General features: G+C 42.4%; 1 protein-coding gene across 1 annotated transcript; it reads left to right on the forward strand.

The window, feature by feature from the left end:
• Nucleotides 1-483: 483 nt before the first annotated feature.
• Nucleotides 484-22532, forward strand: LOC135565177 (annexin A2-A-like). Its single transcript, XM_065011240.1, has 11 exons — nucleotides 484-534; nucleotides 653-746; nucleotides 5878-5970; nucleotides 6068-6571; nucleotides 6613-6800; nucleotides 7085-7144; nucleotides 9896-10004; nucleotides 10277-10333; nucleotides 19445-19503; nucleotides 21104-21226; nucleotides 22209-22532. Exons 1-11 carry the CDS (start codon nucleotides 484-486, stop codon nucleotides 22266-22268), a joined length of 1398 nt encoding a protein of 465 aa, XP_064867312.1. The 3' UTR covers nucleotides 22269-22532.
• The last annotated feature ends 3086 nt before the right edge of the window (nucleotides 22533-25618 follow it).

The following is a 25618-nucleotide window of genomic DNA, read 5'->3' on the forward strand; positions in this document are numbered from 1 at the left end:
GACTCACACTTCCTGCTTACATGGAGGAGGGGAAGTTAGTTCCCACTCCAAGAACTCTGTCATGCACGGTTGCTAGGTGATTAAATATTATTGACCTCTGCCATTGTTGGAAAAAAAAATGACTACTCCTCCCAACTGATTTTCTGTCAATTTAACAAGAAAAAGACAATGGATTTTCATCTAAACCCTGATTTTGGGCGGTAATCGCATGTTGTGTGTTTAAATGTTTACACGTTTGTCATTCGTTGTCTCGACAACTACTGTAACTTTTCAGTTTATTATGTATGTGTCTGTCTGGTACTAGTCTGTAAGGAAGTGACCTCATTCCGTATCTAACATCATAAATGAGACCTTTGGAGCCTCCAGCTGGGTTACCACGGTGACGGTGTGACACATCCTAAAGCTAATTTTACAGCCCATCCTATACTTTTAACCTAATATAATTTATCTATTTTTTATTTATTTTTTAACAGGGATTTCACAATGGCGTTGGTTTCCGAGTTCCTGGGCCAGCTCACGCTGAATTTTGGCGGGGTGAGTTCACTATAGCTGAACTAATGTCAACGTTAAGGTCATGGGGTCAACCTGTAATTAAATCTGTCCTCTGTCAGGTGATTGTAAACGGGTAACTTGGTAACTGTGTCCCCTTCAGGAGAGCGAGCCTAAATTCCCCACGGTGGTGGCAGAAAGAGATTTTGATCCAGCTAAAGATGCCGCCAGGATAGAAACGGCTGTCAAAACCAAGGGTGAGAGAATCACAGCAAGGATTACCGTAGTCCCATCAATTACAGTCTATCGCTTCATAATGTTTTGTAGATGAGAAATACGGTGTGAACTTGATGAGTGCATTAATATATCTGTCACAATGTATTTGCACTAATATTAAGTGTCATAATATCATAGTAATTCCGTTTTTATCTAGAGTGGTTACGATATAAACAGAACACAGTATGAGGTGGCAACAGTAATGCGCTGCCTCTCATTATGTTGCTGTATGCATTTCGCGCCATTTTGCGCCATCTGCTGGCCGTTTTACGTTACTACACCTTGCCAACCACATCGTACCTTTCTTCTGTGGTGCCGTGCCCGTAAACAGACATCATTGGATCAGTTGACCATATTTCATCTCAGCAACATTGTATTTCCATAGTATCTATTGCCATCCTTGTTGTCTATGCCTGTGAAAGCATTGTCTTTTCACACCATTTTCATCAATCGTTGTTCAATTCCGGCGATTTAGAGAAAAAAACGTAATCCTGATTCTTGACATTGGTTTGTATTTATATTAATGGAAACATCTCTATGGAAACATCTCTATGGAAACATCTCCATGGAAACATCTCCGTGAGCACAGTGCTGGTTGAGTCACTTTCCTGCCTGTGTTCCCAACATAACTTCACTAAACCCCACAGAGTATACATGGATTTTCTGTCTGACAACGCCTTAGCTTTCCAGCCCTGTCGGTCTGCCACAAACCAACCACTGCTAGCTCACTGCAGCCCCCCCTGTACCCAATGAAAGCCCTGACTAGCTGGTTTTTTCCACCAACAGTGTTTACTGTACCGAATCGAGGCCTTGATACAGTGATACATGAAGGAAATGTGACGGTTGCTGATTTGGCATTTCATCTCTTTTTTTATCAGTGTCAATCTCATCAAAAACGTTTTCATGAGATATATCATTTACACTATAATATACCTACTCTATATACTTAAAGCTAGTGTGGCCGTTGTATATAAATGGAATATTTCCCATGTTCCCCAGCTGTCAACTAATTAACATAAATGTATGTTAATAGCCATGTTCCCAGCTGTCAACTAATTAACATAAATGTATGTTAATCCACCTCTGGAATATTTCCCATGTTCCCAGCTATAAAACATGTTAATATTTATTTCCCATGTTCCCCAGCTGTCAACTAATTAACATAAATTTATGTTAATCACACCTCTGGAATATTTCCCATGTTCCCCAGCTGTCAACTAATTAACATAAATTTATGTTAATCACACCTCTGGAATATTTCCCATGTTCCCCAGCTGTCAACTAATTAACATAAATTTATGTTAATCACACCTCTGGAATATTTCCCATGTTCCCCAGCTGTCAACTAATTAACATAAATTTATGTTAATCACACCTCTGGAATATTTCCCATGTTCCCCAGCTGTCAACTAATTAACATAAATGTATGTTAATAACACCTCTGGAATATTTCCCATGTTCCCCAGCTGTCAACTAATTAACATAAATGTATGTTAATAACACCTCTGGAATATTTCCCATGTTCCCCAGGTGTGGATGAGCTGACCATCATTGACATCCTGACCAGACGGAGCTACTCCCAGAGGAGAACTAGATTAACATAAATGTATGTTAATAACACTCTCTGAATTTTTGTTCAGCAAGAATATTTCCATGAGAAGAGATCCAAGAAGGTGAAGAGATGGGAAGGTGAAGGCAGGGAAATAGAGTTTTTTGTTCAGCAAGATGCTTTTTCATTTTTAAAGCAACTGCTGCTAATGTGGACATCAAGATAATCCAACGGTCTATCATCTCTAGACAGTGGGATTCTATATCTCTGTGTGGGACGGTCTATCATCTCTGTATTTTATTTTAGAGTGGGACGGTCTATCATCTCTGTGTATTCTCTATTTAGAGTGGGACGGTCTATCATCTCTGTGTATTTTACAGTGGGACAGTCTATCATCTCTGTGTATTTTAGAGTGGGACGGTCTATCATCTCTGTGTATTTTACAGTGGGACTGTCTATCATCTCTGTGTATTTTACAGTGGGACGGTCTATCATCTCTGTGTATTTTAGAGTGGACGGTCTATCATCTCTGTGGTGGACGGTCCTATCATCTCTGTGTATTTTAGAGTGGGGCGGTCTATCATCTCTGTGTATTTTAGAGTGGGACGGTCTATCATCTCTGTGTATTTTAGAGTGGGACGGTCTATCATCTCTGTGTATTTTTAGAGTGGGACGGTCTATCATCTCTGTGTATTTTAGAGTGGGACGGTCTATCATCTCTGTGGGACGGGACGGCTGTATTTTTAGAGTGGGACGGTCTATCATCTCTGTGTAGTTTAGAGTGGGACGGTCTATCATCTCCAGTGGGTGACGGTCTATCATCTCTGTGTATTTTAGAGTGGGACGGTCTATCATCTCTGTGTATTTTAGAGTGGGACGGTCTATCATCTCTGTGTATTTTAGAGTGGGGACGGTCTATCATCTCTGTGTATTTTAGAGTGGGACGGTCTATCATCTCTGTGTATTTTAGAGTGGGACGGTCTATCATCTCTGTGTATTTTAGAGTGGGACGTCCATCATCTCAGTCTATCATCTCTGTGTATTTTAGAGTGGGACGGTCTATCATCTCTGTGTATTTTAGAGTGGGACGGTCTATCATCTCTGTGTATTTTAGATCATCTCTGTGTATTTTAGAGTGGGACGGTCTATCATCTCTGTGTATTTTAGAGTGGGACGGTCTATCATCTCTGTGTATTTTTAGAGTGGGACGGTCTATCATCTCTGTGTATTTTAGGTCTATCATCTCAGTGGGACGGTCTATCATCTCTGTGTATTTTAGAGTGGGACGGTCTATCATCTCTGTGTATTTTTTAGAGTGGGACGGTCCATCATCTCTGTGTATTTTAGAGTGGGACCCGGTCTAGATCTCAGTGGGACGGTCTATCATCTCTGTATTTTAAGTGGACGGTCTATCATCTCTGTGTATTTTAGAGTGGGACGGTCTATCATCTCTGTGTATTTTACCAGTGGGACATCCCCAGGTGTGGACGGTCTATCATCTCTGTGTATTTTAGAGTGGGACGGTCTATCATCTCTGTGTAGTTTACAGTGGATGGTCTATCATCTCTGTGGAGTGGGACGGTCTATCATCTCTCTATCATCTCAGTGTCTATCATCTCTCTGTATTTTATGGAGTGGGAGGTCTATCATCTCAGTGTCTATCATCTCTGTGTATTTTAGAGTGGGACGGTCTATCATCTCTGTGTATTTTAGAGTGGGACGGTCTATCATCTCTGTGTATTTTATCTCTGTGTAGTGGGACGGTCTATCATCTCTGTGTATTTTACAGTGGGACGCTATATCATCTCTGTGTAGTTTACAGTGGGACGGTCTATCATCTCTGTATTTTAGAGTGGGACGGTCTATCATCTCTGTGTATTTTAGAGTGGGACGGTCTGTGGGACGGTCTATCATCTCTGTGTATTTTAGTGGGACTCTATCATCTCTGTGTAGTTTACAGTGGGACGGTCTATCATCTCAGTGGGACGGTCTATCATCTCTGTGTACTTTAGGTGGGGATGGTCTCTCTCTGGTATTTGGAGGGACGGTAATCTCTGGGACTTTTAGATGAAGACGGTACATCTCAGTGGGACGGTCGCATCTCTGAGATTTTAAGGGATCCATCATCTCTGGTATTTTAGAGGAGGCCGGTCTATCATCTCGTGTATTTTAGCCTAAAACGACACATCTCTGATCACAGTCACTGCTGCCCTCTCTGGTCTTTTGGATGTGGGACCTAAACATCTCACAGATCACAGTCACTGCTACCATCTCTGGTCTGATGGATGTGTGGCCTAAATCGATTTTACAGACGGTCACATCTCACTGGGACTACCATCTCTCCTGGTCTGATGGATGTGTGGCCTAAGTGGGACGACACAGATTTTACAGTCACTGCTACCCTCTCCTGGTCTGATGGATGTGGGGCCTATTTTTTTAAGTGACCAGATCATCAGTCATTTTTAGAGTGGGACCCTCTCCTGGTCTGATGGATGTGGTCTATCATCTCTGTGTATTTTAAACCTATCACTCTTCCCTCACAGGGATCTGTCTGGGCCTGGAGGCTGTAATTCTGGGACTGATGAAGATCAGCTCTTCACTCCAGGGATCTACCCTCTCCTGACTGTCTGATGGATAAACGACACAGATCACAGTCACTTCCCTCCCTGGTCTGATGGATGTGTGGCCTACACAGATCAGTCATGCTACCCTGGTCTGATGGATGTGTGGCCAAAACCAGATCACAGTCACTGCTCCCTCCCTGGTCTGATGGATGTGTGGCCTACGACACAGATCACAGTCACTGCTTCCCTCTCCTGGTCTGATGGATGTGTCCTAAAACGACACAGAACAGTCACTCTTCCCTCCCTGGTCTGATGGATGTAGTGGCCTAAACTGCTGTTAAAACCACTCTTCCCTCTCCTGGTCTGTATGTAGGGCATACTGCTGATCAAAACCACTCTTCCCTCCAGGGTCACTGCTACCCCTCCTGGTCTGATGGATGCTGTTAAAACCACTCTTCCCTCCAGGGTCTGATGGACTGCTAGTCATACTGCTGTTAAAACCACTCTTCCCTCCAGGGTCTGTACTAGTCATACTGCTGTTAAAACCACTCTTCCCTCCAGGGTCTGTACTAGTCATACTGCTGTTAAAACCACTCTTCCCTCCAGGGTCTGTACTAGTCATACTGCTGTTAAAACCACTGTTCTCTTCAGGGTCTGGGGACACAGACTGCTACCCTCTCCTGGTCTGATGGATGTGGGGCCTAGGAGACTGCTACCCTCTCCTGGTCTGATGGATGTGTGGCCTAAAATGACTGCTACCTGATAGAGATGGTCTGTTCCGCAGCGCTGAAGAACTGGTCTGAAATCAAAACCACTCGTCCTACAGGGTCTGTACTGTAAGTAGGAGAAACAACTAGAATCCCTAGGGTCTGAGATCAGATTGAAAACCACTCTTCCCTCCAGGGTTGTGTGTTTAAAAAAGGGTCTGTAAAAACTAGTCATACTGCTGTTAAAATATCCACAGTGTTTAAGGATTGTGTGTTTTTTAATACTTTATAGTGTTTAAGAAGGAGCTGGAGAAGGACGTGGCTGGAGACACATCAGGAGACTTCAGGAGTCTGCTGTTGGCCCTGGTACAGGTAGGAGTGTACAGTAGGAGAAGCAACTAGAATCAGGAGTCTGATGTTGGCCCTGGTTGTGAAAGGTAGGATACACACAGGAGACTTGTGTGTTTTTTAATACTTTATAGTGTTTAAGAAGGAGCTGGAGAAGGACGTGGCTGGAGACACATCAGGAGACTTCAGGAGTCTGCTGTTGGCCCTGGTACAGGTAGGAGACACATCAGGAGACTTCAGGAGTCTGCTGTTGGCCCTGGTACAGGTAGGAGACACATCAGGAGACTTCAGGAGTCTGCTGTTGGCCCTGGTACAGGTAGGAGACACATCAGGAGACTTCAGGAGTCTGCTGTTGGCCCTGGTACAGGTAGGAGACACATCAGGAGACTTCAGGAGTCTGCTGTTGGCCCTGGTACAGGTAGGAGACACATCAGGAGACTTCAGGAGTCTGCTGTTGGCCCTGGTACAGGTAGGAGACACATCAGGAGACTTCAGGAGTCTGCTGTTGGCCCTGGTACAGGTAGGAGACACATCAGGAGACTTCAGGAGTCTGCTGTTGGCCCTGGTACAGGTAGGAGACACATCAGGAGACTACAGGAGTCTGCTGTTGGCCCTGGTACAGGTAGGAGACACATCAGGTGACTGCTGTTGGCCCTGGTACAGGTCGGAGACACATCAGGAGACTTCAGGAGTCTGCTGTTGGCCCTGGTACAGGTAGGAGACACATCAGGAGACTTCAGGAGTCTGCTGTTGGCCCTGGTACAGGTAGGAGATACATCAGGAGACTACAGGAGTCTGCTGTTGGCCCTGGTACAGGTAGGAGACACATCAGGAGACTTCAGGAGTCTGCTGTTGGCCCTGGTACAGGTAGGAGACACATCAGGAGACTACAGGAGTCTGCTGTTGGCCCTGGTACAGGTAGGAGACACATCAGGAGACTGCTGTTGCCCCTGGTACAGGTAGGAGACACATCAGGAGACTTCAGGAATCTGCTGTTGGCCCTGGTACAGGTAGGATCACACAATGACTTTACGATGTCTAGCTTCCTAAGACTGACCGACCATTAATAGTAATGATTTGGATACGAAGGAATCTTGTCTGAATATTGGTGTAAAACTGTGTTCTCCATTGTATTCTATGTCATTCAATAGGCAAAGAGAGATGAGCCCTCAAATATTGTTGACTACGAGAAGATCGACCAGGATGCCAGAGTAAGACACATATACAGACACTGAAACACTGTACCAGAACCAAACACTAAAGCATTGATACAGACAGTAAAACACCCTACCAGAACCAATCACTAAAGCATTGATACAGACAGTAAAACACCCTACCAGAACCAATCACTAAAGCATTGATACAGACAGTAAAACACCCTACCAGAACCAAACACTAAAGCATTGATACAGACAGTAAAACACCCTACCAGAACCAAACACTAAAGCATTGATACAGACAGTAAAACACCCTACCAGAACCAATCACTAAAGCATTGATACAGACAGTAAAACACCCTACCAGAACCAATCACTAAAGCATTAATACGGACAGTAAAACACCCTACCAGAACCAATCACTAAAGCATTGATACAGACAGTAAAACACCCTACCAGAACCAAACACTAAAGCATTGATACAGACAGTAAAACACTGTACCAGAACCAATCACTAAAGCATTAATACAGACAGTAAAACACTGTACCAGAACCAATCACTAAAGCATTGATACAGACAGTAAAACACTGTACCAGAACCAAACACTAAAGCATTGATACAGACAGTAAAACACTGTACCAGAACCAATCACTAAAGCATTGATACAGACAGTAAAACACTGTACTCAGAACCAATAGTAACAGCTGTGATACAGACAGTTAAAACAGGTGTGTCTCTGAATTAATCAGTATGCAGCTGTGTCTCTGTAGATTAGTTAAGTAGACAGCTGTGTCAGAACCAATCAGGGGAGTGACAGCTTGTCTCTGTAGATTAGTTAGGGGTAGTAGACAGCTGTGTCTCTGTAGATTAGTTAGGTGTAGTATACAGGTGTGTCTCTGTAGATTAGTTAGGGGTAGTATGCAGGTGTGTCTCTGTAGATTAGTTAGGGGTAGTATACAGGTGTGTCTGTAGATTAGTTAGGGGTAGTAGACAGCTGTGTCTCTGTAGATTAGTTAGGGGTAGTAGACAGGTGTGTCTATGTAGATTAGTTAGGGGTAGTAGACAGGTGTGTCTCTGTAGATTAGTTAGGGGTAGTAGACAGGTGTGTCTCTGTAGATTAGTTTAGAGACACACTGTGTCTGTAGATTAGTTAGGGGTAGTAGACAGCTGTGTCTGTAGATTAGTTAGGGGTAGTAGACAGGTGTGTCTGTAGATTAGTTAGGGGTAGTAGACAGGTGTGTCTCTGTAGATTAGTTAGGGGTAGTAGACAGCTGTGTCTCTGTAGATTAGTTAGGGGTAGTAGACAGCTGTGTCTCTGTAGATTAGTTAGGGGTAGTAGACAGCTGTGTCTCTGTAGATTAGTTAGGGGTAGTAGACAGCTGTGTCTCTGTAGATTAGTTAGGGGTAGTAGACAGCTGTGTCTCTGTAGATTAGTTAGGGGTAGTAGACAGCTGTGTCTCTGTAGATTAGTTAGGGGTAGTAGACAGCTGTGTCTCTGTAGATTAGTTAGGGGTAGTAGACAGCTGTGTCTCTGTAGATTAGTTAGGGTAGTAGACAGCAGCTGTGTCTCTGTAGATTAGTTAGGGTAGTATACAGGTGTGTCTCTGTAGATTAGTTAGGGGTAGTATGACAGCTGTGTCTCTGTAGATTAGTTAGGGGTAGTAGAGCTGTGTCTCTGTAGATTAGTTAGGGGTAGTAGACAGCTGTGTCTCTGTAGATTAGTTAGGGGTAGTAGACAGCTCTCTGTAGATTAGTTAGGGGTAGTAGACAGCTGTGTCTCTGTAGATTAGTTAGGGGTAGTAGACAGGTGTGTCTCTGTAGATTAGTTAGGGGTAGTAGACAGGTGTGTCTCTGTAGATTAGTTAGGGGTAGTATACAGGTGTGTCTCTGTAGATTAGTTAGGGGTAGTAGACAGCTGTGTCTCTGTAGATTAGTTAGGGGTAGTAGACAGCTAGATTAGTTAGGGGTAGTATACAGCTGTGTCTCTGTAGATTAGTTAGGGGTAGTAGACAGCTGTGTCTCTGTAGATTAGTTAGGGGTAGTGTGTCTCTAGACAGCTGTGTCTCTGTAGATTAGTTAGGGGTAGTAGACAGCTGTGTCTCTGTAGATTAGTTAGGGGTAGTAGACAGCTGTGTCTCTGTAGATTAGTTAGGGTAGTAGACAGGTGTGTCTCTGTAGATTAGTTAGGGGTAGTAGACAGGTGTGTCTCTGTAGATTAGTTAGGGGTAGTAGACAGCTGTGTCTGTAGATTAGTTAGGGGTAGTAGACAGCTGTGTCTCTGTAGATTAGTTAGGGGTAGTAGACAGCTGTGTCTCTGTAGATTAGTTAGGGGTAGTAGACAGCTGTGTCTCTGTAGATTAGTTAGGGGTAGTAGACAGCTGTGTCTCTGTAGATTAGTTAGGGGTAGTAGACAGCTGTGTCTCTGTAGATTAGTTAGGGGTAGTAGACAGCTGTGTCTCTGTAGATTAGTTAGGGTAGTAGACAGCTGTGTCTCTGTAGATTAGTTAGGGGTAGTAGACAGCTGTGTCTCTGTAGATTAGTTAGGGGTAGTAGACAGCTGTGTCTCTGTAGATTAGTTAGGGGTAGTAGACAGCTGTGTCTCTGTAGATTAGTTAGGGGTAGTAGACAGCTGTGTCTCTGTAGATTAGTTAGGGGTAGTAGACAGCTGTGTCTCTGTAGATTAGTTAGGGGTAGTATACAGCTTTGTCTCTGTAGATTAGTTAGGGGTAGTAGACAGGTGTGTCTCTGTAGATTAGTTAGGGGTAGTAGACAGCTGTGTTGATGGTCCTATCCTGTCTCTGTAGGCTCTGTATGAGGCAGGAGTAGACAGAGTCTCTGAAAGGGGTACTGACAGCTGGTCTCATGGATCACCATCATGTCAGAGAGAAGTGTCCCCAGCTGTGTCTCAGAAAGGTACCAGACTCTGTAACGAGGACAGCTGTGTCTCTGCATTAGTTAGGATAGACAGCTGTTTGGAGAAAATACTAAAACTCAAAGTTAGATGGCGACAGCTGTGTCTCTGACATTTTTAGACGTAAAGAAGACAGATGTTTCTTTTAGTTAGGGGTAGTAGACAGCTGTGTCTCTTCAGAAAGCTGACCTCTGTAATTAGTTGGCTGTGTCTGTTCCAGTGTTTGACAGGTACAAGAGCTGTGTCCATGTAGATTAGTTAGGGGTATAGACAGCTGAGAGCATCAGGAAGGAGGTGAAGGGAGACCTGGAGAAGTCCTTTCTGACACTGGGTAACATTCTACATATCATATATCTACATTCTATAATATATACATCTATATCTATATCAGATATCTACATTCTATAATATATACATCTATATCATATATCTACATTCTATAATATACTGTCTCTGTAGGTCTGTTGCATATACCTGTGTCATTCTATAATATATACAGTGTTTATCATATACAAGAGCTACATTCTATAATATATACATCTATATCATAGGGAGACCTGTGTCTCTGTAGATTAGTTAGGGTAGTAGACAGCTATCTGAATATATACATCTATATCATATAACCCTGTATTCTATAATATATACATCTATATCATATACCTACATTCTATAATATATACATCTATATCATATACCTACATTCTAGAATATATACATCTATATCATATACCTACATTCTATAATATATACATCTATATCATATACCTACATTCTATAATATATACATCTATATCATATAACCCTGTATACTATAATATATACATCTATATCATATAACCCTGTATTCTATAATATATACATCTATATCATATACCTACATTCTATAATATATACATCTATATCATATACCTACATTCTATAATATATACATCTATATCATATAACCCTGTATACTATAATATATACATCTATATCATATACCTACATTCTATAATATATACATATATATCATATAACCCTGTATTCTATAATATATACATCTATATCATATACATACATTCTATAATATATACATCTATATCATATACCTACATTCTATAATATATACATATATATCATATAACCCTGTATTCTATAATATATACATCTATATCATATACATACATTCTATAATATATACATCTATATCATATAACCTGTATTCTATAATATATACATCTATATCTATACCATATAACCTGTATTCTATAATATATACATCTATATCATATAACCCTGTATTCATATATATCATATACCTATTCTATAATATATACATCTATATCATATAACCTGTATTCTATAATATATACATCTATATCTATACCATATAACCTGTATTCTATAATATATACATCTATATCTATATCATATAACCTGTATTCTATAATATATACATCTATATCTATAACATATAACCTGTATTCTATAATATATACATCTATATCTATATCATATAACCTGTATTCTATAATATATACATCTATATCTATAACATATAACCTGTATTCTATAATATATACATCTATATCTATATATAACCTGTATTCTATAATATATACATCTATAACAAATAACCTGTATTCTATAATATATACATCTATATCTATATCATATAACCTGTATTCTATAATATATACATCTATATCTATATCATATAACCTGTATTCTATAATATATACATCTATATCTATAACATATAACCTGTATTCTATAACATATACATCTATATCTATACCATATAACCTGTTTCCTATAATATATACATCTATATCATATAACCTGTATTCTATAATATATACATCTATATCTATAACAAATAACCTGTATTCTATAATATATACATCTATATCATATAACCTGTATTCTATAATATATACATCTATATCTATATCATATAACCTGTATTCTATAATATATACATCTATATCTATAACATATAACCTGTATTCTATAATATATACATCTATATCTATAACATATAACCTGTATTCTATAACATATACATCTATATCTATACCATATAACCTGTTTCCTATAATATATACATCAATATCTATATCATATTACCTGTATTCTATAATATATACATCTATATCTATATCATATACCTACATTCTATAATATATACATCTATAACATATAACCTGTATTCTATAATATATACATCTATATCTATAACATATAACCTGTATTCTATCATATATATATCTATATCATAGAACATATATTCTATAATATATACATCTATATCATATACCTACATTCTCTAATACATACATCTATATCTATATCATATAACCTATAATATATACATCCATATCTATATATCATATACCTGCATAGTATAATATATACATCCATATCTATATATCATATACCTACATTATATAATATATATATATATACACTTCTGTTCAAAAGTTTTGGGTCACTTAGAAATCTCCTTGTTTTTGAAAGAAAAAAAATTGTCCATTAAAATAACATCAAATTGATCAGAAATACAGTGTAGAAATTGTTAATGTTGTAAATTACGATTGTAGCTGGAAACGGCTGATTTCCTTTTAATGGAATATCTACGTAGGCGTACAGAGGCCCATTATCAGAGGCCCATTATCAGAGGCCCATTATCAGAGGCCCATTATCAGAGGCCCATTATCAGAGGCCCATTATCAGAGGCCCATTATCAGAGGCCCATTATCAGCAACCATCACTCCTGTGTTCCAATGGCACGTTGTGTTAGCTAATCCAAGTACAGAGGCCCATTATCAGAGGCCCATTATCAGAGGCCCATTATCAGAGGCCCATTATCAGAGGCCCATTCCAATGGCACATTGTGTTAGCTAATCCAAGTTTATCATTTAAAAGCCTAATTTATCGTTAGAAACCCCTTTTGCAATTAGAAAACTGTTGATCTGACTAAAGAAGCAATAAAACTGTCCTTCTTTAGACTAGTTGAGTATCTTGAGCATCAGCATTTGTGGGTTCGATTACAGGCTCAAATGGCCAGAAACAAAAAAACTTTCTTCTCAAACTCGTCAGTCTATTCTTGTTCTGAGAAATTACGGCTATTCCATTTGAGAAATTGCCAAGAAACTGAAAATCTCGTACAACGCTGTGTACTACTCCCTTCATAGAGCAGCTCAAACTGGCTCTAACAAGAATAGAAAGGAGTGAGAGGCCCCGGCGCACAACTGAGAAAGAGGACAAGTACATTAGAGTGTCACGTTTGAGAAACAGACGTCTCACAAGTCCTCAACTGGCTGCATCATTAAATAGTACCCTCAAAACACCTGTCTCAACGTCAACAGTGAAGAGGAGACTCCGGGATGCTGGCCTTCTAGGCAGAGTTCCTCTGTCCAGTGTCTGTGTTCTTTTGCCCATCTTAATCTTTTATTTTTATTGACCAGTCTGAGATTTAGATTTTTATTTGCAACTCTGCCTAGAAGGCCAGCATCCCGGAGCATCTCCTGTAGCTCCTCTTACCTCTACATTAGACACTCTTACCTCTACATTAGATACTCTTACCTCTACATTAGCTCCTCTAGCCCCTCTTACCTCTACATTAGCTCCTCTTACCTCTACATTAGCTCCTCTAGCTCCTCTTACTACTACATAAGCTCCTCTTACCACTATATTAGCTCCTCTTACCACTACATGAGATACTCTTACCTCCACATTAGCTCCTCTAGCACCTCTTACCTCTACATTAGATACTCTTACCACTACATTAGATACTCTTACCACTACATTAGATACTCTTACTTCCACATTAGCTCCTCTTACCACTCCTCAAGCTCCTCTTACATTATATACATCTCCTCTAGCTCCTCTTACTACTACATTAGATACTCTTACCACGACATTAGCTCCTCTTACCTCTACATTAGCTCCTCTTACCACTACATTAGATACTCTTACTTCCACATTAGCTCCTCTTACCTCTACATTAGCTCCTCAAGCTCCTCTTACCACTACATGAGATACTCTTACCTCTACATGAGATACTCTTACCTCTACATGAGCTCCTCTAGCTCCTCTTACTACTACATTAGATACTCTTACCACGACATTAGCTCCTCTTACCTCTACATTAGCTCCTCTTACCACTACATGAGATACTCTTACCTCTACATGAGATACTCTTACCTCTACATGAGCTCCTCTTACCTCTACATTAGCTCCTCTAGCTCCTCTTACTACTATATTAGATACTCTTACCACGACATTAGATACTCTTACCACTACATTAGATACTCTTACTTCCACATTAGCTCCTCTTACCTCTACATTAGCTCCTCTAGCTCCTCTTACCTCTACACTAGATACTCTTACCTCTACATTAGCTCCTCTAGCTCCTCTTACTACTACATTAGATACTCTTACCACGACATTAGCTCCTCTTACTACTACATTAGATACGCTTATCTCTACACTAGCTCCTCTTACCTCTACATTAGCTCCTCTAGCTCCTCTTACCTCTACATTAGATACTCTTACCTCTACATTAGCTCCTCTAGCTCATCTTACCTCTACATTAGCTCCTCTAGCTCCTCTTACCTCTACATTAGATACTCTTACCACTACATTAGATACTCATACCACTACATTAGATACTCTTACCTCTACATTAGCTCCTCTAGCTCCTCTTACTACTACATTAGATACTCTTACCTCTACATTAGATACTCTTACCTCTACATTAGATCCTCTAGCTCCTCTTACCTCTACATTAGCTCATCTAGCTCTTCTTACTACTACATAAGCTCCTCTTACATTTAGCTCCTCTAGCTCCTCTTACCTCTACATTAGATCTACATTAGATACTCTTACCTCTACATTAGATACTCTTACCTCTACATTAGCTCCTCTAGCTCCTCTTACTACTACATTAGATACTCTTACCTCTACATTAGCTCCTCTTACCTCTAAATTAGATACTCTTACCTCTACATTAGATACTCTTACCTCTACATTAGATCCTCTAGCTCCTCTTACCTCTACATTAGCTCCTCTTACCTCTACATTAGCTCCTCTAGCTCCTCTTACTACTACATAAGCTCCTCTTACCACTACATTAGCTCCTCTTACCACTACATGAGATACTCTTACCTCTACATTAGCTCCTCTAGCACCTCTTACCTCTACATAAGCTCCTCTTACCACTACATTAGATACTCTTACCACGACATTAGATACTCTTACCACTACATTAGATACTCTTACTTCCACATTAGCTCCTCTTACCTCTACATTAGCTCCTCTAGCTCCTCTTACTACTACATAAGCTCCTCTTACCACTACATTAGCTCCTCTTACCACTACATGAGATACTCTTACCTCTACATTAGCTCCTCTTACCACTACATGAGATACTCTTAACTCTACATTAGAATTCTTTAGACGTTTATCACTAATCTCAACCTTGTAGTGTTCCGCGACCTTTAACAGCTGTTCTTTCGTACCTAAATCTAACAATTCCTCTGATGGAGAGCGAATGAACTTATCTACATAAGACGCCATAATCAAAAAAAAATTATCGCTCTTCCCTTCTGCTGAGCACACGAGACCACAACCCGAGAATTGACAATCACCCTGAGCACCACAGAAGAGAGATGAGATACGGAGCTTCCCCAAAACCTACAATAACTCAACCCTAGTCTTCGTGCAGATTTGCGGTGGGAATTTACGCACTGTAGCCCGCTGGCAAGGAAATAGAACTCCCCAGCATGCTGGCAAATTCCACCAAGCCACGGATGTGCCCCCGAGACAACTGCTCAGTCCACAGACACCACACAAAAATAACAAACATTAACCATGCCCAACATATTCCAAAAAATGAAACACGTCGCTAAACCTATCAGGGGAAAAAGGCTATAGCTCCGGGTAGCAAGTTCCACTACCCTACCCAAATCTCCCACCGAGGTACACAGCAGATTACTCACCTCAGACTGACGTCCCAACAGAAAGTAGAACAAGAGTTCAGGCTAGGCAGGGCCTGGAAACTAACCATTATAGTCTCTCCAACACAGCACACAAACCAAACAACAAAGGCAACCAATACTGGGCCGATCACACTCAAACACAATATGCAAACCAAACACGTACCTTCACGGTCTCCCAAACCAATAGTTCAAATATCCCGGATGAGCCCCCACTTGTCACGAACCGGCTCAATGCCCGTAACAAAGGGAGACAACGTGGAGATAAGGAGTAGCAAAATATATATTTATTAACTAAAGCAACGAAGTATAATATACAATGGTGTGTGTAATCAGTAATCAGTAGTGTAAGTGAGTGTTTTGCATGCACAAATGTGATAATGCAGGGTGTTGAAAGGTGCCAAAGCAAACAAACAAAAGGCCACCAAGAACCACAACACAATCTACAAAAGGTGTCTGCATGGAGAGAGTCTCCTCCATGAATGTGGAAGAGGTCTATTTATCCTGGGAGACACCTGGCCCAGGTGTTTCCCATGTAGCTGACGACCCTCTCAACTCCGCCCACCGGCATCCTAATAAGGAAACAAGAACAAAGACAGAATACGGCAGACAGAGTGGGAGGGTCGTCACAATTAGATACTCTTACTTCCACATTAGCTCCTCTTACCTCTACATTAGCTCCTCTAGCTCCTCTTACTACTACATAAGCTCCTCTTACCACTACATTAGCTCCTCTTACCACTACATGAGATACACTTACCTCTACATTAGCTCCTCTAGCACCTCTTACCACTACATTAGATACTCTTACCACTACATTAGATACTCTTACCTCTACATTAGCTCCTCTTACCACTACATTAGATACTCTTACCTCTACATTAGCTCCTCTAGCTCCTCTTACTACTACATTAGATACTCTTACCTCTACATTAGATACTCTTACCTCTACATTAGCTCCTCTTACCACTACATTAGATACTCTTACCACTACATTAGATACTCTTACCACTACATTAGATACTCTTACTACTACATTAGATACTCTTACCACTACATTAGATACTCTTACCACTACATTAGATACTCTTACCACGACATTAGATACTCTTACCTCTACATTAGCTCCTCTAGCACCTCTTACCTCTACATTAGATATTCTTACCACTACATTAGATACTCTTACCTCTACATTAGATACTCTTACCACTACATTAGATACTCTTACTACTACATTAGATACTCTTACCACTACATTAGATACTCTTACCACGACATTAGCTCCTCTTACCTCTACATTAGATACTCTTACCTCTACATTAGCTCCTCTAGCACCTCTTACCTCTACATTAGATACTCTTACCACTACATTAGATACTCTTACCACTACATTAGATACATTAGCTTCTTACCTCTACATTAGCTCCTCTATACTCTTACCACTACATTAGCTCCTCTTACCTCTAGATACATTACCTCCACTAGATCCTCTTACCTCTACACTAGATACTCTTACCTCTACATTAGCTCCTCTTACCTCAACACTAGATACTCTTACCTCTACACTAGATACTCTTACCTCTACACTAGATACTCTTACCTCTACATTAGCTCCTCTTACCTCAACACTAGATACTCTTACCTCTACACTAGATACTCTTACCTCTACATTAGCTCCTCTTACCTCTACATTAGCTCCTCTAGCTCCTCTTACCTCTACATTAGATACTCTAACCTCTACACTAGATACTCCTACCTCTACATTGACTTCTAAACATCTCCATTGTTTCTGACACACTCCTACAAAGCCAATAAATTCCTCTCTGACTAGTTCCAGAATGATCTATCTATTTAATCTCTTCAGCATAACATTACCTGTCCATTGATTATGTATGAGGCTCCCGTCTCCATGCCGGAATGTCTGTGTCACTCACTCAAGACTCCACTTCCGCTGTTTATGTGTTACTCTATCTCTCTCTGTGTCTCTCTCTCTCTCTCCCTTTCTCTCTCTGTGTCTCTCTCCCTTTCTCTCTCTCTGTGTCTCTCTCCCTTTCTCTCTCTCTGTGTCTCTCTCTCTCTCTCCCTTTCTCTCTCTCTGTGTCTCTCTCTCTCTCCCTTTCTCTCTCTCTGTGTCTCTCTCCCTTTCTCTCTCTCTCTGTGTCTCTCTCCCTTTCTCTCTCTCTGTGTCTCTCTCTCTCTCTCCCTTTCTCTCTCTCTGTGTCTCTCTCTCTCTCCCTTTCTCTCTCTCTGTGTCTCTCTCCCTTTCTCTCTCTCTGTGTCTCTCTCCCTTTCTCTCTCTCTGTGTCTCTCTCCCTTTCTCTCTCTCTGTGTCTCTCTCTCTCTCTCTCCCTTTCTCTCTCTCTGTGTCTCTCTCTCTCTCTCCCTTTCTCTCTCTCTGTGTCTCTCTCTCTCTCCCTTTCTCTCTCTCTCTCTCTCCCTTTCTCTCTCTCTGTGTCTCTCTCTCTCTCTCCCTTTCTCTCTATGTGTCTCTCTCTCTCTCCCTTTCTCTCTCTGTGTGTCTCCCTTTCTCTCTGTCTCTCTCCCTTTCTCTCTCTCTGTGTGCCTCTCTCTCTCCCTTTCTCTCTCTCTGTGTCTCTCTATGTCTTTCTCTCTCCCTTTCTCTCTCTGTGTCTCTCTGTGTGTCTCTCTCTCTCCCTTTCTCTCTCTCTGTGTGTCTCCTGTGTATCTATGTTTCTCTGTGTGTCTCTGTCTCTCTCCCTTTCTCTCTGTGTCTCTCTCCCTTTCTCTCTCCTTTCTCTCTTTCTGTGTGTCTTCTGTGTATCTGTTTCTCTGTGTGTCTTTGTCTCTCTCCCTTTCTCTCTCTGTGTTTCTCTCCCTTTCCCTCTCTCTGTGTCTCTGTGTCTCTCTCCATTTCTCTCTCTGTGTCTCTCTACCTTTCCCTCTCTCTGTGTCTCTGTCTCTCTCCCTTTCTCTCTCTGTGTCTCTCTCCATTTCTCTCTCTGTGTCTCTCTCCCTTTCCCTCGCTCTGTGTCTCTGCCCCTTTCTCTCTGTCTCTCTCCATTTCTCCCTCTCTGTCTCTCTCCCTTTCCCTCTCTCTGTCTCTCTCCCTTTCTCTCTGTTGGTCTCTCTCTGCCGTCATGTTGTCTATGAACCGTATTACACCTGGCAGTGAGAGGAAAGAAGGGGGGTGGGGGTGGGTTCTCTACTCCTCTCCACCTTGCTTCCTCTCCTTCCCTCCTATTTGTACCAGATGGGCCCTCGGTCGATTCATTCCTTATTAACAGTAATTGCAAGTTGTTTGAAGAAAACAACATTTGATTTCAAGGGATGTCGTGCCCTTAAGAAACAAACTGTGGATCTGTGCCTATACACTGCAGGCATCCTCCTTACCAGGAACCCTTTAGAAAGAACAACAGGAAGTGACAGGTCCAGAGAGGATATCAGAAACAAAGTTGAGGTGATTTCAATCTGTTCTCTTCTTCTCTGCTTTGTTTTTTCAGTGGAGTGCTTTGAGAACAAACAACAGTACTTTGCTAACAGACTGGGCGAAGCCATGAAGGTAATTATCTGTTAACCTCTTGTCGTGTGACTGAGTACGATGGTGAACTACAAGTCCTCATTAGAAACAAAGAATTAACTCATTGTTATTTGTACATTTGGTATAAACCCGTTCAATCCCCTTCAAAATCCTTCAACTCCCTTCAACGCCAACACCCTTCAATCCCCTTCCATCCCCTTCAACCCTTCAACACCCTTCAACCCTTCAACACCCTTCAATCCTTCAACACCCTTCCACCCCCTTCAACCGCCTTCAATCCCCTTCAACCCCAACCCCCTTCCATCCCTTCGACCCCAACCCCCTTCAACCCCCTTCAATCCCCTTTCAACCCCTTTCAACCCCTTTCAACCCCTTCCACCCCCTTCAACCGCCTTCAACTCCTTCAACCCCCTTCCATCCCCTTTTACCCCAACCCCTTTCAACCCCAACACCCTTCCATCCCCTTCAACCCCTTCAATCACCTTTCAACCCCCTTCAATCCCCTTCAAACCTCTTCAACTTCAACCCCTTCAACCCCTTCAACCCAACACCCTTCCAACCCCTTCAACCCCAACACCCTTCATCCCCCTTCACCCCCCTTCAACCCCAACACCCTTCAACACCTTCACCCCCTTCACTCCCCTTCAACCCCAACACCCTTCAACCCCTAATCCTCTTCAACCCAACACCCTTCAACCCCCTTCAATCCCTTCACCCCCATTCATCCCCTTCAACTCCCTTCAACCCCTTTCAACCCCTTTGAACCCCAACACCCTTCAACCCCAACACCCTTCATCCCCTTCAACCCCTGCAATTCCCTTCAACCCTCTTCAACCCCCTCACCCCCATCCAATCCCCTTGAACCCCCTTGAACCCCCTTCAACCCCCTTCAATTCCCTTCCATCCCCTTCAATTCCTTCAACCCCCTTCAACCCCAACCCCTTCCAACCCCAACCCCTTCAACCCCTTTCAACCCCCTTCAACACCCTTCAACCCCAAACCCTTTCAACCCCCTTCAACCCCCTTCAATTCCTTTTCAACCTCAACCCCATTCAACACCTTTCAACTCCCTTCAACCCCTTTTAGAAGATTTGAATTATGAATCAAAGATGATCTCATGGGAGAAACATCCCACAGTAATTATGTATCAGTTAATGAGTTGATTAAACAAGGGGTTGCGTCATCCACACTTTCTTCAGTAAAAACATCAACAAACACAAACCGTCACCAAGGACTCTATTCAATCAGCATCGCCGGAGATCAGTGCTCCTATGGCCTGCTTGAAATGTGAATGTAATTTCTAATTGAGTCCACATTACACAGCGTTTACCGTGAATGCCGGTCTCCACGAACTCGGGAATGTTGCCTTTTGTTATTTCATATAGCGCTGAACTTCAGCGTTACGGATTAAATCGAGCCGCCCCCACCCTCCAAATTTGTTTTTTAAATGAGACATCTAGAGCATTGGAAAGGAAGCTACCTGGATACTGTAACTATAAACACAGAGACAGAGAGAAGGGAGACGACACAAACAATGGTAGTCAACGGCAACGACAGGCTTGTAGGACATTAATTACCTGTCCTGATAAATAACACCATGTGATGTTGACATCACCTGCAGGGTAAAAGTGCCAAGGAGAAGGTGGTGACCAGGATCGTCGTGTCTCGCTGTGAGGTGGACCTCATGAAGATCAGGACAGAGTTTAAGAAACTGAACCAGAAGTCCTTGTACCAGACCATCGCTGTGAGGACTCTTCTTTTTTCTGTTTCTCTTCCATTCTCTCTCTCTCTCTCTCTCTCTCTCTCTCTCTCTCTCTCTCTCTCTCTCTCTCTCTCTCTCTCTGTCTCTCTCTCTCTCTCTGTCTCTCTCTGTCTCTCTCTCTCTCTGTCTCTCTCTCTCTCTCTCTCTCTCTCTCTCTGTCTCTCTCTCTCTCTGTCTCTCTCTGTCTCTCTCTGTCTCTCTCTGTCTCTCTCTGTCTCTCTCTCTCTGTCTCTCTCTGTCTCTCTCTCTGTCTCTCTCTCTGTCTCTCTGTCTCTCTCTGTCTCTCTCTGTCTCTCTCTGTCTGTCTCTCTCTCTGTCTCTCTCTCTGTCTCTCTCTGTCTCTCTCTCTGTCTCTGTCTCTCTGTCTCTCTCTCTGTCTCTCTCTCTCTCTCTGTCTCTCTCTCTCTCTCTGTCTCTCTCTCTCTGTCTCTCTCTCTCTGTCTCTCTGTCTGTCTCTCTGTCTCTCTCTGTCTCTCTGTCTCTCTCTGTCTCTCTCTCTGTCTCTCTCTCTCTCTCTCTCTCTCTCTCTGTCTCTCTCTCTCTCGCATTATCTCTCTCTCTCGCATTATCTCTCTCTGTCTCTGTCTCTCTCTCTCTCTCTCTCTCTCTCTCTGTCTCTCTCTGTCTCTCTCTCTCTCTCTCACATTATCTCTCTCTCTCTCGCATTATCTCTCTCTCTCATCCTCCCTCTCTCTCTCTCTCTCTCTCTCTCTCTCATCCTCCCTCTCTCTCTCTCTCTCTCTCTCATCCTCCCTCTCTCTCTCTCTCTCTCTCTCAGCCCCAAACATTATTGGGATATGACGGCAAGCAATGATACAGTGTAACATCTCGTAGAATTCTAAACCACTGCCTGCTCTGTCTTCTTTCATGACAAACTGAGTGTCTTGACTGAACTTGCCTTCCTCCTTGTAGCTCCTAGCGGACCAAAAGGGTCTCAACTCCTTTATTTTCTGTCCCCTATCAGGAGCACACTAAAGGAGACTATCAGAAGGTCCTGCTGAGTCTGTGTGGAGGAGACGACTAAAGTCCAACTGGCACCAACTGAAGTCCAACTGGCACCAACTGTCACCTTGTCCCAAAACCAATGCCTTGTTCCTATTTTGATTCAGTCTAGTGACACAGACATTGAGAACTGGTGCCTTTATCCACAACACCCAGTAGCATTAGAGTCATCATTACTCAGATTGCATCACCTTTCTGTGAAGTATGAGATATCCAACGGAAGAATTGATAGTAAATGTTTTTTTATGCAACGTTTTTTATGAAATTAAATATTTTTTTTGTTAAATAGTTTCCTTTCTTATTTGTTTTTAAATTTTACAATATTACAGAGCTGTTGTCTTTAGGACATTTTTCCCCAAGTAAAGTCAGACATTTTGAATGGTAATGGTCGACGCTTGATCCAGCTAGTGTATGTCCTTATATCGCCACTAGAGGGCGCTAGAGCAATACCATGCAGTCCTGCTTCCTCCTGGCCTTGTTTCCATGGATGAGAGGTTGCTTTTTCACTCTAACGCTCTAATATCTTTATCTAATATCTTTTAAATCAGATGGGAATGTTGAGTGCAAAATGGAGCTTCACAATGCTGTTTAAAAAACCTTTTGATACTTGGGGGGGGGGGGGGGGGGTAATTTTTCAAGACATGCAAACCAAGTGAATTATATAAAACAAATTGTTTGATGTTGTCAGTCAGTTTAAAATTGTAATCTATTAGGATCTATTCTCCTTCACTGTGGACAATAATCACAGTTTCAAAACTGGAACTTTGTCTAGAAAATATTGGTTCATAATTGCGACCCAATAGACGACCGTAACCATACAGTATATTTGTGTTTATGTATCTGTAAACTCCGGCAAATTCATAATAAATCACAATTGATTCCTGTGGAAATCAGATAAAAGATTGAACTTCTTCCTACATAAAACCCTGTCTCCTCTCTCTCTCTCTCTCTCCTCTCTCTCTCTCTCACCCTCTGTCTCCCCCCCCTCTCTCTCTCTCTCTGTCTCTCGCTCTCCCTCTCTACATAAAACCCTGTCTCCTCTCTCTCTCTCTTCCTCTCTCTCTCTCTCTCTCTCTCTCTCTGTCTCTCGCTCTCCCTCTCTACATAAAACCCTGTCTCCTCTCTCTCTCTCTTCCTCTCTCTCTCTCTCTATGTCTCTCTCTCACCCTCTGTCTCCCCCCCTCTCTCTCTCTCTGTCTCTCGCTCTCCCTCTCTACATAAAACCCTGTCTCCTCTCTCTCTCTCTCTCTCTCTCTTCCTCTCTCTCTCTCTATGTCTCTTATATCGTATTTTCATTGAAGAGGTTTATTTAGATTTTCTTAATCGTTAGTGTGTTTTGCTTTGTTTGTTTGGTGCTAATTTTTTTAATTAAAAATGTTAATTTAACCTCCAGCAACAGCCATTTGCATACGGTTGCTTCTCCTGTTTAGTTTGAGGTCTCTTAGGATCGAAGGATCCGCCATCCTGTTGACAAGGCACTTCTTCAGACTGAGAAAACAAGAGAGAGGGAAAGAGAGACAGTTAGAGAAAGAAGAGAGAGATAAGTAGAGGCAGTGAGGAAGAAACACTACAAACAAACTCTACTGACAGAAAAAAATGTGGGCCGACGATAAGACAAGCTATCATAACACAAACGAGAGATGAACAGATGAAACCGGAAGAGAGGGAGAGAGCATTGTACATTGTTACGTCATGCCAATAAAGCAAATTGAATTGAAAGAATTGAGAACGAGGCAGAGCGAGAGAGCAAGACAGAGAGGGAGGAAGAGAGAGAGGGAGAGAGAGAGAGAGAGAGAGGGAGGAAGAGAGAGAGAGCGAGACAGAGAGGAGGGAGGAAGAGAGAGGGAGAGAGAGAGGAGAGGAGGAAGAGAGTCAGAGACGAGACAGAGAGGGAGGCAGATAGATAGGGAGGAAGAGAGAGAGAGAGAAGGGAAGCAGATAGATAGGAAGGAAGAGAGAGAGAGAAAGCAGATAGATAGTGAGGACGAGAGAGAGAGAGAATAGAGAGAGAGAGAGAGGGAGGAAGGAGAGAGAGGAGAGAGAGGAGAGAGAGAGAGAGAGAAGCAGATAGATAGGGAGGAAGAGAGAGAGAGAGGAAGCAGATAGATAGGGAGGAAGAGAGAGAGGGAGAAGCAGATAGATAGGGAGGAAGAGCGAGAGAGAGAGAGAGAGGGGAAGCAGATAGATAGGAAGGAAGAGAAGAGAGAAGCAGATAGATAGTGAGGGACGAGAGAGAGAGAGAGAGAGGAGAGAGAGAGAGAGAGAGGGAGGAAGAGAGAGAGGGGAGAGAGAGAGAGAGAGAGAGAGAAGCAGATAGATAGGGAGGAAGAGAGAAGCAGATAGATAGGGAGGAAGAGAGAGAGAGAGGGAGAAGCAGATAGATAGGGAGGAAGAGCGAGAGAGAGAAGCAGATAGATAGGGAGGAAGAGAGAGAGAGAGAGGAAGCAGATAGATAGGGAGGAAGAGAGAGAGAAGCAGATAGATAGGGAGGAAGAGAGAGAGAGAAGAGATAGATAGGGAGGGAGAGAGAGAGAGAGAGAGAGAGAGAGAGAGAGGCAGACAAGAGGGTCTATAATTGGTTGAGTAGTGTGAATCATAGAGGTGTCTGGATGCGGCCTGGACAGAGAGGTATCATTAGAGAAATGAGAGGTGACTGATACCTACCCCTGTAGTGCTGCCCTGACACTCTCTCTCTCTCTCTCTCTCCTCTCTCTCTCTCTCTCTCTCTCTTTCTCCCGTCTCTCTCTCTCTCTTTCCCCCTCTCTCTGCCCCTCTCTCTCTCTCTCTCTCTCTCTCTCTCTCTCTCTCTCTCCCCCTCTCTCCCCTCTCTCCCCCTCTGTCTGCTCCCCCCTCTCTCTCTCTCTCTCTCTCTCTCTCTCTCTCTCTCACCCTCTGTCTCCCCCCTCTCTCTCTCTCTCTCTGTCTCTCTGCTCTCCCCCTCTCTCTCTCTCTCTGTTGGACAGCTCTCTTTCCCCTCCCCCCTCCTCTCTCACCCTCTATCTCTCTCTCTCTCTCTCTCTCTCTGTTGGACCCCCTCCCCCCTCTCTCTCTCTCCTCTCCCCCTCTCTCTCTCTCCTGTCTCTCCCCTCACTCTCTCTCTCTGTCTCTCTCTCTCCCTCTCTCTCTCTCTCTCCTGTTGGACAGCTCTCTTCCCCCCCCCCTCTCTCTCACCCTCTCTCTCTCTCTCTCTCTCTCTATGTGTTATTTTCATTGAAGAGGTTTATTTAGATTTACTTAATCGTTAGTGTGTTTTGCTTTGTTTGTTTGGTGCTAATTTTTTTAATTAAAAATGTTAATTTAACCTCCAGCAACAGCCATTTGCATACGGTTGCTTCTCCTGTTTAGTTTGAGGTCTCTTAGGATCGAAGGATC

This window comes from Oncorhynchus nerka, linkage group LG27 (assembly GCF_034236695.1).
Source record: "Oncorhynchus nerka isolate Pitt River linkage group LG27, Oner_Uvic_2.0, whole genome shotgun sequence".
Classification (NCBI taxonomy): Eukaryota; Metazoa; Chordata; class Actinopteri; order Salmoniformes; family Salmonidae; genus Oncorhynchus; species Oncorhynchus nerka.

What these genes read in the sequence shown, in the direction of transcription:
- LOC135565177 (XM_065011240.1), top strand. Translation starts at nt 484, where the DNA reads ATGGCGTTGGTTTCCGAGTTCCTGGGCCAGCTCACGCTGAATTTTGGC. An exon ending in TGCTGTTGGCCCTGGTACAG is followed by an intron (nt 6,801 to 7,084) that starts GTAGGAGACACA and finishes GTCATTCAATAG; the next exon opens with GCAAAGAGAGATGAGCCCTC. An exon ending in AGATCGACCAGGATGCCAGA is followed by an intron (nt 7,145 to 9,895) that starts GTAAGACACATA and finishes CTGTCTCTGTAG; the next exon opens with GCTCTGTATGAGGCAGGAGT.